This window comes from Equus caballus, chromosome 5 (assembly GCF_041296265.1).
Source record: "Equus caballus isolate H_3958 breed thoroughbred chromosome 5, TB-T2T, whole genome shotgun sequence".
Classification (NCBI taxonomy): Eukaryota; Metazoa; Chordata; class Mammalia; order Perissodactyla; family Equidae; genus Equus; species Equus caballus.
This window is the reverse complement of record NC_091688.1, coordinates 83,471,131-83,483,324: the sequence shown is the minus strand read 5'-3', so window position 1 is coordinate 83,483,324 and position 12,194 is coordinate 83,471,131. Positions and strand designations below refer to the sequence as shown.

The 12,194-nt window shown below is 34.1% G+C and overlaps 1 protein-coding gene and 1 long non-coding RNA gene across 20 annotated transcripts in view; one reads left to right on the top strand and one right to left on the bottom strand.

Annotated features, from left to right (window-relative positions):
• Positions 1-12,194, bottom strand: part of COL24A1 (collagen type XXIV alpha 1 chain) — a 349,220-nt gene that overhangs the window by 82,564 nt on the left and 254,462 nt on the right. For all 18 annotated transcript variants that reach the window (XR_011438845.1, XR_011438846.1, XM_023641737.2 and 15 more), the window contains 5 exons: positions 6,481-6,534; positions 4,721-4,828; positions 1,684-1,737; positions 1,381-1,434; positions 671-727 (listed from right to left, as the gene is read on the bottom strand). Coding sequence is in view for 16 of the 18 variants with exons in the window: in XM_023641737.2 (XP_023497505.1) it covers positions 671-727; positions 1,381-1,434; positions 1,684-1,737; positions 4,721-4,828; positions 6,481-6,534 (327 nt within the window). In the remaining 2 variants the exon portion in view is untranslated. The remainder of the gene's footprint in view (positions 1-670; positions 728-1,380; positions 1,435-1,683; positions 1,738-4,720; positions 4,829-6,480; positions 6,535-12,194) is intronic.
• LOC138924141 (uncharacterized) overlaps positions 1-12,194 on the top strand; it is a 59,417-nt gene that overhangs the window by 3,437 nt on the left and 43,786 nt on the right. Inside the window, exons 2-3 of one of the 2 annotated variants that reach the window (XR_011438852.1) lie at positions 1,395-1,449; positions 6,214-6,305. This is a non-coding gene — a long non-coding RNA (uncharacterized lncRNA). Of the gene's footprint in view, positions 1-1,394; positions 1,450-6,213; positions 6,306-12,194 lie in introns of those variants that run through there. The other variant, XR_011438851.1, reaches the window with a different exon arrangement.

Below are 12,194 nucleotides of genomic sequence, written 5' to 3'. Positions count from 1 at the left end.
GTTTGATCCTATATGATACCATGTGAAAATAAAACATTTAACCAATGATATTTATTTCTGTGAATTAAGCATTTTCATTGTACCCATTTAATTTACATACACCCTTTAAGATTGTTTTAATCAAACATGAACAGACAGTTCAGATAATCAAAGCTACAATAGCTACTTTTCAAAAATCATGGTTATAGTTAGCTCTTAAAATGCTTAACTAGAAGACTGCGGATGAGTGATCTTTAAAGAGTACTGGATCTAATAACTGGTTAGACGACTTTTGAAGTCATTTGGTAACTTCATGTAAACTATTATAAAAAAGGATATAAATAAGACTTGTTAAATACTTTAGAAGTAAATCTGAATTTGATGATTAAAGAATTATCTGCTATAAAATGTCTAGAGTATATAACTTTTTGATAAGCTCTGTAAAAATGTATTATGCATTTAATGCTGAAAGTCATTGAATTAAACTTATATATTATGCTAAGGATATGGACCTTGATATAAGTAGTTTTCAGATTTAGATTATGCAACTGCAAATACTGCTCTGCTATAAAACCACGTTATAAAACTAACAAAATAAAACTCCTTGAAAAGATGTGATTGGTGTTGTGAATCTATTACAGTAATTGCATTTTATCTTGAAACATCAAAATAATTTTAGGAAAAGACCTACTGGTTCACCTCGAGGGCCAGGTGGTCCTAGGATCGTGTTGTCTTCTCCTGGATAACCCTATGATAAAGATAATGATTTAGAAACGAAACCAAATTAATAAAATAACCTTTAAAATACGCAGCCTATTATTTTCTAATATATTATGAAATATACAATCTGGTTTTATCTTTTTAAATGGTCAACTGTTAGCTACAAAACTTAGCATACGATATTTTATACACAGTTGTAATTTGAATATGATTCTCTTTGGAAGTGTCAGTCTGCTTTAATTACATAAAAAGTCGCTAAGGAATTATGTCAGTGTCAGGTTTCCAATGGCATTATAAACCAAGAGAAGTACTGTTGCAGTTATTCCTAACTCATAAAAATTTTTACTATAAATATACTATAATCATTTAATCTACAGTTTCAAAATCACTTACAATAAGCAATTAATTTTACTTTTACAAAGTTTTACAGATTGCAAAGTACTTTCACATATATTAGTTCACCTCAATCTTCAAATCACCTACGGAAGACATTTTAATGATTTATTTAAATTTTAGCCACACTTGATATTTCTTTGTTTTTCTTCTAGAATTTGCAAGATCCTTCTCAAGTTGAAAAGCACTTCTTTTATTCTTTGAAAATGTTTCCATGCATACTTTCAGAAAGAATACATAAATTCAATGTTTAACTTTAGGATTAAAAAGTCAGTATTACACACACACCTTTTCTCCTTTAGGTCCTGGCAACCCAGAAAGTCCTGGTTGACCTTGATGGCCCTAACAAAAGGACAAGTAAGTAGACATTCTCTATATTATTTGTATCTGCTTCACTTAATACCACCAAGCCCATCTCATCAGATATTGCACTATTCCGAAAGAAAAATAAGATTCACTCTATACAGTGAATGAGGCCTAAATACATTAGAAGGAAGGGAGATCTCACTCTAATTTGCATATCTTGGATGACATCCTTATCTAAATATTTTCATGCAAATATACATTTTATTTCCAGTTAGAAATGCTTACCCTATATCCTGGAATTCCTGGTTCTCCATTAGGTCCCATCAATCCTAAATGTCCCTAAAAACAAAGTGAATATTAGAGAGAAACCAGACAATTGTTTAAATCATTAAACTTGTACTCTTATTATTTAAATTTTAGATTTTTCATGATATGAAATTCTATCTAATCTGAAATGGGAAAACGAAAATAACACCCCAGCTTTTGTCTTATTTTTCTTCTGAACCACAAAAGTCTCAAACAAAAAATGTGTATTTGGTTTACTTCTGGTATAAACATCCTTAATCATGTTAAGAGAAATACTTTCAGTTGTCAGAATCCTGAAGGTTTCTAGCAAATTCTTGGAAATGTAGTTTATATCTGTCAAAGTGTGTGGTAGATGTGCATCACTGAATATTAGAGTGAAGTCTGACAGTTTCTGATGTTGTCACTATGGGATTAAGGAGATCTCTGTACCCACTGATAATTTCAGATACTTTAATGAATATGGTTTCAGCTCTCATCAAAATTGTTAAAATAGAAATGGTTGACAACTTATGTGTAATAATCACCCTATGATTACTCTTATTATCAGTATTTGATAGATGAGGAAACCATATAAATTAAAAGCTAATCAGTACACGCCCTGAAACTACTGAAAAGATGGCTCAGGCAATTGAGAAAAGCAAAAATAACAATCCTAAAAATCTCCTTGCAAATTATCAAAAAGTTTCCACATGAACTCTCCTATTTGAGTTTGAAAATAAGTAGGAGATGGGGAAATTAAGGCACAGAACAGGTACGGGACTAGCCAAATATCACACTAACCAGAAGTTGTAATCAAGGTAATAAGTCAGGATAACAAATAAGAGGAGGTGGTAAGATTATTTAACTAAAGAACCCACGAGAATCACCTAAATTCATTAAAGTGGATATAAAGTCAAAATATAAAATGTATTTCTCACACAGTACCAATGAGATATAATGGAAAAAGGGATTACATTAGAATAATAAAATCCATAAGAAACTAAGAATTAACCTAACAAGAAAGGTGATAAAGGAAATAACAAAACTTTATTGAGGGATATATAAGAAGATATGAGTCAATGGAAAGACATACGGTGTTTCTCTACTGAAAGATTCAAGATTAAGGGAACTTGACGAACTGGTTCTAAAGTTCACACGAAAGAGGAAGAAACCATAAGAGCCGAACATTTCTGAAAATGAATTATGGAGACTTGCCCTAACGGATCTCAAAAAATACTGTAATAGTATAATAATTTAAATGCTGTGGTATTGACCGAGGAACAGACTAAGACTAGCAGATTGAGAGAAGAAAATAGAGAGAATGAAAACAGACCAATGAATATTTGAGAGTTTAGTTTACAGTAAGGGTAGCATTTCAGAAAAGTGGGAAATTGATTGCTGGTTTATTAAATGATATTGGGACAACTGAATATCAATTTGGAAAAAAGAAAATTAGTCCTCTACAACGTATACACAGGAAAAAAATAAACTCCTCATGCCTTAAAGAGTTAAGGGTAAAAATAAAGCTATAAAAGTATTAGAAGAAGAAGATGGAAGAATATTTTTATACTTTAGGTATGGAAAGTATAACAAACAAATAAAACCTAGAATTGTAAAGGAAAAGACTGGCAAATTTGACTATGTAAAAATTAAAACCTTCTGTACAGTAAAAGATATCATAAACAAAATTAAAAGATAAATGACAGAAAATGAAATGTCTTTGTAACATATCTTGCAAATACTTAATAAAAATATATTAATATACAAAATGTATAAAAATTTATTGCAAATCATTAAGAAAAAGACAACAACCTAATAGAAAAACATGTAAAGTACGTATGAACAGGGAACTTTCAGAGGAAAAAAAACACAAATTACTTAGTTGTAATCAGGAAAAAGTAAATAGAAAATGAGATATACTTTTTCATTTATCAGATTGCAAACATCAAAAGGATTACTATGGAGTATTGGTGGTGGGAGAGTAAATTTGGTGAGACCTCTTGGGAAGGTAGTTTGGGAACAGGTGTCGAAATTTAAAAAGTGAACATTCTTTTCAGAGGAAATCCAACTTAGGAGGCTACTTTGACGGCAATACTCTTTGGATGTATCAGTTCTCATGCTCACTAACACTTAATCACATTTTATAATGTTTTTGAACGTATAAGCCAAAGACAGAGAAACTTTAGTAATTTGAATAAAAGGAAATAAGAAAGATCTGGAGTGGTAAGATGACAGAAATGGAATACTTGAAATGAGCCTGAGGCAAACTTTCCTCAAACAACAAATGTATTACGCAATGCTCTCCAAAAGACCTTGGTGAAAAGTCTAGCATGTGTGACATTTAAATGGAGACTAGGAAATACAAATGCATTTTGTAAATAAGCTTATGAAACAGTCAAAAGACTAAACTGAATAATCTCATAAATATTTCGCATCTCTTTCATGCTGTGACTTTCTGAACAGGTCCAAATATATTAGCAATATAATTTTGCTACTATGGGTTCAGAAGTATCATGCTACCCTTGCTTCCACCATTATGTAAATTCAGCAAAAGATCATATATTATTAGATGTTACGGAGATTTATCACAGCTGGTTAGAAAAATAATCTCCAGATAAGCATATGGAGTCCAAGCATATAAAGAAAACCTATTTTCAAGTAAACCTAATTTTCAAAGCAATTTGTCAACCATGACAGCATAGTTTTATATAGATATTAAATTCTGATTTTAAGTGCAAGGCACATAAACTTTCCTACTTAGGTTAGGAGTTATAATCTGATTTTTTAAAAAACCTTATTTCATATTTTATTTCCATTTTAAGTTTTTTCCTCTTTCTTTTTTCATGTCCAGAAACCACTAAGCCATTTAAGTACTGTGGAATGCTTACAATTCTCCACATCCCATGGAGGTAGATTATTTTCAATGGAACTACTGCTTTCTCTGTAAAATTAATCAAGGGATGAAGCTTTAAGGACATGGATACATTTCTTTTCCATCCACAGTGAACTCAGTTCTGGAAACAAATCAAATACTGACCACAGCACCTCGAGTTCCTCTGGCACCCTTAGGACCACTTTCCCCAATTTTCCCAGGAGCACCTCTGCTTCCAATTTCTCCTGTGGGCCCTATTTGTCCTTTATCACCCTGTGGATGTTATTAGTAAGAGAGAAAAGTAAGAAAAAAATAAGTTTACACTTAGATTAACTATAATATACCTGAATGACTCCAGATGATATTCTGTGAGCCAAATTCTATAAATAGTAACTTTGCTTTAACTTAGTAGTAATACGGACCACCACTGACAACAATAACAACCATCACCACCTAGGTTATGTTAAGGATATAATTAAAAGTGATTTTGGAAAAAGAATATTAAAAAAATAATTTTGGCCCAGCAAGCAGGGGAGATCTAGTGTTTATGTTGAATTAGATAATAACCAAGGTTTTTATTTTGTATTTTATGTATGTATGTATGTATGCATGCATGCTTGTATTTATTGTTATCATGAGAACGCACAGGCCCTAAGAGAAACCTGTTTCTACAGCGAACTTCAATGACACAAAGCTTCTTGTGTGCGGTTCTGTACATTCAGAATCATCACTTACTGTTTCGGAGTTTGCCTTACAAGATCCATAACATTTTTATGTCATGACAGCCTTCTGAAAACTAACTATCTTCTGTTTTCCGTTAGGCTGACTCTAGCATTCTCTAACTAGCATTCTCTAGTATCAAAACACAGCTGCTCTTAAACAACATTAAATGTTATAACTCATTTTCCCAACATGGGAACCAACTTGTTCTATTATTGATAATCAAGTAGACACAAAGAAAAACTAAACTGTGATCTCGGTCCGTCAAGAAATTTTGGGTATTCATAATAATTCAGTTTTCCACGGGTGCAGGTTGTTGGAAGGACCCACACTGTCCTGCTTCTAATGGTGATTTTAGACATAACATTACGTACAATAAAAAAAGGTTTCAATATTGAGGTTATTTTCATGGACAAGAACGGCAACTGAAATCTACCTCATTCCTTTTTCTTTATCTTTTACTATCCCTTATACTGCTGCCAAATTATGAGAAAGATAGACTACACGTATATTAGCAGAAACAGCAGAAATGGACTTTGGGAACTAGAATATGGTGTGATTTGAAGTTAATTATAGTAAATAAATTCAGAACTGTTGTAGTACAATAAGAAAATCATTTCTATGTCTCACCAATACTTGAACAAATTACTAGTCCCATACAAAGATGAATTTTTCATTATAACGAACTAGAATTTAAACTATATTGGGTTCTTTTAGTAAAATGTGAAGGAAGCAAATAAAACATATTCTTGATTTGTATTTCTTAGCTACTATATAGAAAGATAAAATCAATCAACCTTTTCAATTTGGAAAAACACATTAACAACAAATCAAGAAATACTTCTAATCATATTCCTTTCCCCTAAACATTTTACTAAAGTTGTTACTAGACGGCACAAATGGTATAGTATTTTCCTTTTCTCTCTTTTCCTGCTCAGGGTCTACTAAAGAATTTCTGCCAAACAGAAGAAGGAAAGGCAAAAATCTTTTTAGAAACTACAAGTGGAAAATTTCAAATAATTAAGGTGACAAGCAATCTTAAATGGAATTAAAAATTAGCATATACAAATGTGTCTTTTTAAGCCAAACTTACAGTTTTGTTACTTTAAATCTAGGGCAAATAAAAATATCACAGCATTCTACAGAGCTCTGGGCACAACAGAAGAAAGAAAACTAGCATAAAAAGATATAAAAAAAAAAATTACCTTTTTTCCTGGACGACCTCTTTGTCCCAGAATTCCCACAATTCCTTCAGGTCCCTGAATATTCAATGTAAAAAAGGAAATAAATTGTTAATGAAAGTACTTGATGGAATGTTTAAAAATACTTATATCACATAATCACTGAATTGAACGCTAAGTAGAAATTAGGGTTACTTCTCAACAATGTTTGTAGAATTATTTAAAAATAGGTCATGATGATTTATAGGCATAGCTGTTACTAGCAAGTAAAGTTCACTTATACAAACTAGCCAAGATAGATAAAATTAAACTGTTAGTTATTATAGGAAGAAAATTACTTGGTTTTAGTATACCCATCTAATTGATGTGAATGTAATTAAAGTAAACCCAAATGCATCCATTTCAGCAGTGCTATGAGCTACTGTGGGGTCAACATCTTGTTGAATGGGTAGGATTATAAAATATATGTAATACATGACCAGGGAGAATCTCAAAATCTCACTGGAGTAGAAGATTAATCTTTGATCTGTGGAAAAAAATGAGAGAGGGAAATACATGGAGAAAAAGGAAGTAGTCCTATTAAACTGTTTAAAACCGTTTAAAACAGTGGTTTCATTTCAATCTGTACTTTGTTTAGACAAAAGGAGACAAAGTTTTCAATACGTACACACTTTTTTTTTAGTAAAAAGTATCTAAAATACTTCAGATGTCATGTGAATTTGCAGGTCAACAACAGTTAGACTTAAATGAGATCCACAGCAAGCCAGGTTGCAAGTTCTAAAATGGCTAATAATTAATCACAGCATTCCTTGCCTCAGTTGGAAACGAAAATGGAAATCTCAAATTTGTGTCCCAAAGCTTGGCAAACTGCAAAAATGATGTAGACAAGAAATAAATTGTGGTTTACCACTGTGCTATGTAGGCTCTTGATAAATATTTGTTGAACGAATAAACAGATACCCAAGGAGATGACTCATGCCCCGTGCTCCTGAGAAAATGCTCTTCTAGCCTCAGAAAGTCGCCGGATTTAGAGGTCAAAGCGGTTAAGTTCCATTGCTGTAGTTCGAGCTGCATTCAGAGGTTGAAATGATGGTTGCACTGATAGTTGACCTGAGACTTCTTTGTGGTTATCACGGACTTTTAAGAAGAGGCTGGTTAACCTTCATACAAGTTAATTGTGTGAGCTTTTTAAGTCAGACTGCTCTCGTTTCATATTCTGGCTCTGTCACCTGACAGGTATATGACCGCAGGTAGATTATTTAACTTCTAAAGGCCTCAGTTTCCTGTGATATAAAAGGGTATAATAATACCTCTTCAAAGGGTTACTAAGATTAAATGACATAATGCATGTAAAGCTTAGAAAGGACTGGAATTACACTGAAGAGCTCAACAAATGTTAGTTCCTACTAACTTCTGTTCTCTTTTTAAAGTGTATTATGTAATATTTAAATATACCTATACATATATATATATAAAGATATTCAAAGCTACAACGAATACCCATGTACCCGCCACCCACTTTAAGAAATAGAAGCCATATATACATAACATTGAAGCTGCATGTACCTTTCCAAACACAGCCCCCTCTCTTTCCAGTCAGGTGCCACCATTGTCCTCAACTTATTCATCATTCCCACGCACTTCTTTATACTTTCACTCCATTTGTAGGTATCCTCAAGCAATATATGGTTATTTTTCATCTTTTCAAACTTTAAATAAGCAGAATCATATTTTATATATTCTTTTGAAAGCTTTTTTAGCACAGCATTTTCTTTTCGAAATTATTCAGTGTGTCTTTAATTCACTCATTTTTTGTTTTTACTCCTATAGGATTCCATTTTATTATCAAACCACAACTTATTTAACTATTTTCCTTCCAATGAATGTTTGATGTTTTTTTTTTTCTGTTACAGACAATGCTGCAATAAACACTCTTGTGTATGCCTCTATGTGCCCATGTCAAGAGGTTTTTAAAGGCTATATACCCCAGAGTTGAAATTGCTGGTTTGTAGGATATATGAATCTTCGAGTATACAAGATATTGCTAAATTGTTCTCCAAAGTGGTTTTGCCAATTTACATTCCCACAGCAACGTTTCAGAGTTCTAATTACTCCAAATCTTCTGTAATGCTTATTAGTACTTTCAGACTTAAAACTAGTCCATCACATGAGTGCAAAATGGTATGTTATTTGCGATTTCTATTTGCATATTCCTGATTATTAGGGAAGAATGAATATTTATTCACAGTTACTTGACATCTAAATGTGAATCCATCAAGAGCCATCTCCTCTTCCCAATGTCCAATCTACCAATACACCTACCATGTACCTACATGTTCTGCCGCTCTTCTCTTACAAAGGAAGAAGTGTCTGTTTCCTGTCTAAGGCCAGCTCCTGGACTGTATCTAAGCCCATGTCTTCTCACTTATTCAAGGCCCTCTCTCATGAAAACACCCTTATCTCACTTGCTATTAACTTTTCTCTCCTGACTGGATCACTTCCAACAGCATTTAAATACGCTAAATATTACTCATTAAAAAAAATCCTCCCTTGACCTCCTGGATTTCCTTCCCTTCCTCCCTTCCTTTCTTCCTATCCATTCACTCATTCAATTTCTCAGGTACTTTTCTAGTTCCATTTTCTGTGTCTTCCTCACAGCAAATTTTTTGGAAAGACTTGTTTATGCTCACTGTCACTATTTCCTTACTTCTCATTCTCTCTTCATTCGGGCTGCTGTTCTCACCACACCTCTGAAATTACTCTTTTTCAGGTCACCAACTGACCTCCATAGAGCCAAATCCAATGGTCAGTTATCTGACTCATTTTATCTGAAGCATTTTTTTTTCATTCTTGCAGTTTTTTTACCTTTGTTTTCATGCTTCCCTGATTTTCCACTTACTTTCAACATCTCCTTATTTATCTGCTGGCTCTTCCTCTGCTCAACCTTTTAACGTTGGAGTGCCCTCTTCTGTCTTTTTAAGTGATCTCATCCTGTTCCTGTGCCTTTAAATACCATCTATATTCTAATGAGTCCTAAAATTATGTCACATGTCCTAACTGTACCACTGACCTTCCGATTAGCCTTCCTACTGATGTCTCTTCTTGAATTTCTTGAATTTCAGGCATCTTAAACTTTGTGTCCCAAATTAAACTCTTGAATTCCCTCCTCGAACCCCTAAACTGCTTCTCTCCTAGTCTTCCCTATGTCCATTGGAATGGGGCAATATTTTGAAAACTATTAAAATGCTTTTCTGTTTTGCTTTTTTGAGTACATGAACTTTAACTTGGTCAGCCTGAGCAGTTTGTATGCTCAAGAATTGAATGTATTAAGAGAAGGTTTCTCTATTTTCTTTCTTTCCAACTTTAACATTTTACAAGTTGGGCCTGGAGCACCCAGCACATAAGGCTGTCCTGTATTGTAGAGAAGACACACCTTCCATCTATCACAGTAAAACGGTAAGGCTTTTTAATAGATGGTAGAAGGATGAGGATATTTCATGGGGGAAGTAAAGAGAAAGCCTAGGCTTTTCTTTTGGCTCCAGGAGAATGTGGGAAAGCAAAGAGGGAGAGAGAGAGACACATAGGTGTTCAGATTTTCCTCTTTGTGAGTTTTGGCAGAGAGTGACCCTTGTTCCCCACTACTCATTCAGAATTCAGGAAAGGTATCTTCTCTCTAGATATCACCTGGTTTATGGCCATATCAATTTAGCTGCTCAGCAAAGTCAAAATAAGGAAGACCATATTGTTAAATTTCCCTGAGCAACTTCCTGATTCTTATATGTCGTCGATGGGAACTCATAAATACCCAGGGAGCCTGTGCGTGTGTGTGAAGTGGTTACTACTCTACGAAGATGTGGCTCTCTAGTAAGGCCTGAGGAGCAGACTGCCTGGGCTAGAACTGAATGAGATACTGCAGAACTCAGAGGGATCTACAGGTTCATGGGGAGCTGACAGGCTAGTTGAGCAAGTGAACATCCTCCAAAAAAGAAATGGAAATTGCCAGATGCAGGCATCACCATCAGAGGCCAGCCAGATAAGCAGTAAGTAAATTGACATGGGATGTTACCATGGACCTATCACTATGACTAACACCTGCATCTGGATCCAAGCCTTCCTCATCCTTGCCATCATGAGATATGCAGACTCAACATGGAAAGGAGTAAAAGATGGAGGTTGAGGACTGATAAATTTGAGAGACTAAGCAGCCGAAGAGTCTGATCATTACCCAAAGAGACTGCTAAATTGTAGGGATAGATTGTTCAAGGTTTCAACAGAATTGGATGCAAAATTTTCTGTCTCCCCCAATTCCTCAACCACTCCTCACTAATCAGTAAGTTACAGCTTGTGAGGAAAATTAGATGAACTAAAAATAAAATAATTATATATTTGCACACGTGTAGGTACCAGTTTGTAGCCCTGTTACACATTTAATGATATCATCATGCACTGAGTTGCTCTGACTAAAAATCAGGATTTATTCTTATTCTTTATTATTTTTTCTTCTTTTTCAACATCCAAACCATTAGGAAATCCAGTCAGCTACACCTCCAAAATATGCCTTAAATCTGATCACTATTCACTACCTGTATTGCTGCCCTGCATTCCAAACCACCATATCATTTCTCATCTACACTCCCGCCACAGCCTTCTAAGTGGTTTGGTCCACTCTTACCCTCATACTCCATTTCTTCACAACAATCCAAATGATTGCTGCCAGCATTAATCAAACATCTCTCCCTATTTAAAACCCTCTAAATGGCTGCCCTGTTGCAATTAGAACAACCTCCAAACTTCTTATCATGGTCTACAATCCTCTACATGATCTGGCTCCTCCCATTTCTCTGACAGCATGTTTTCCAGTTATTTACTACACTCTAGCTACTTGGGCTTTTTTTTTTTTTTTTTTTTTTTTTTAAACAGAGCGTTCAATAAACATCCTTTCTGCCTTAAGGCAATTGCATTAGATGTTCCCTCTGCCTAGAAAGCTCTTTTTCTTAGATATTCACAGGACTGGCTTCTTCTTATCCTCAGGCATCTGGCTCATTGTAACCTAAGGTAGTCCTTTTGCCGATCACCCCAATTTAAAGTGGCTCCTTTACACTCTCTACCCCACTACCATGTTGTACCTTCTTCATAGCACTTATCACTATGAGAGATAATTATTCTTGTTTACATTGCCTTTCCACACTACAATATAAGTTCCATGACAGCAGGGACCTTGTCTGTTTTGTTCATGGCTGTAACATTAGTACCTAGAACTGTGCCTGGAATATAAGTGATGCTTAATAAAATATTTAATAAACAAATAAATGAATGATAGAATGCATGCCCAAAGTAGAAAATATTTAGCCTTAATCAGACAGTAAGCTAGTCTACTAGGTATTCATTTCTAAATAACATCTTAAAGAACATGTACTAAATGTTGGAAGTAAAACCAAAATTTGTGAATAAAAGGAAAAGGGTAGCGAGAGATTTTTATAATACTTTTTAGCTTCTAGTAAATGGAACATACAGATCTACTAGGAACCTTTTGCACAATGACCTTCTGCACATACATGAAGAACTCATTATGTGTGAGAAAAGAAGCTGTCTGTGTTCTATATTGCCTTTTCTTTTGTCATTATAATGAGAAAGGTCTCCCTTAGTTCTTTGGTTCACTTTTATTTTCTCTCTTCAAAGATAGGTTGTTTTTCTTTTTAGGGGGAAGAGTAAGTAGGTAAACTTAGGCTGGTTTATTT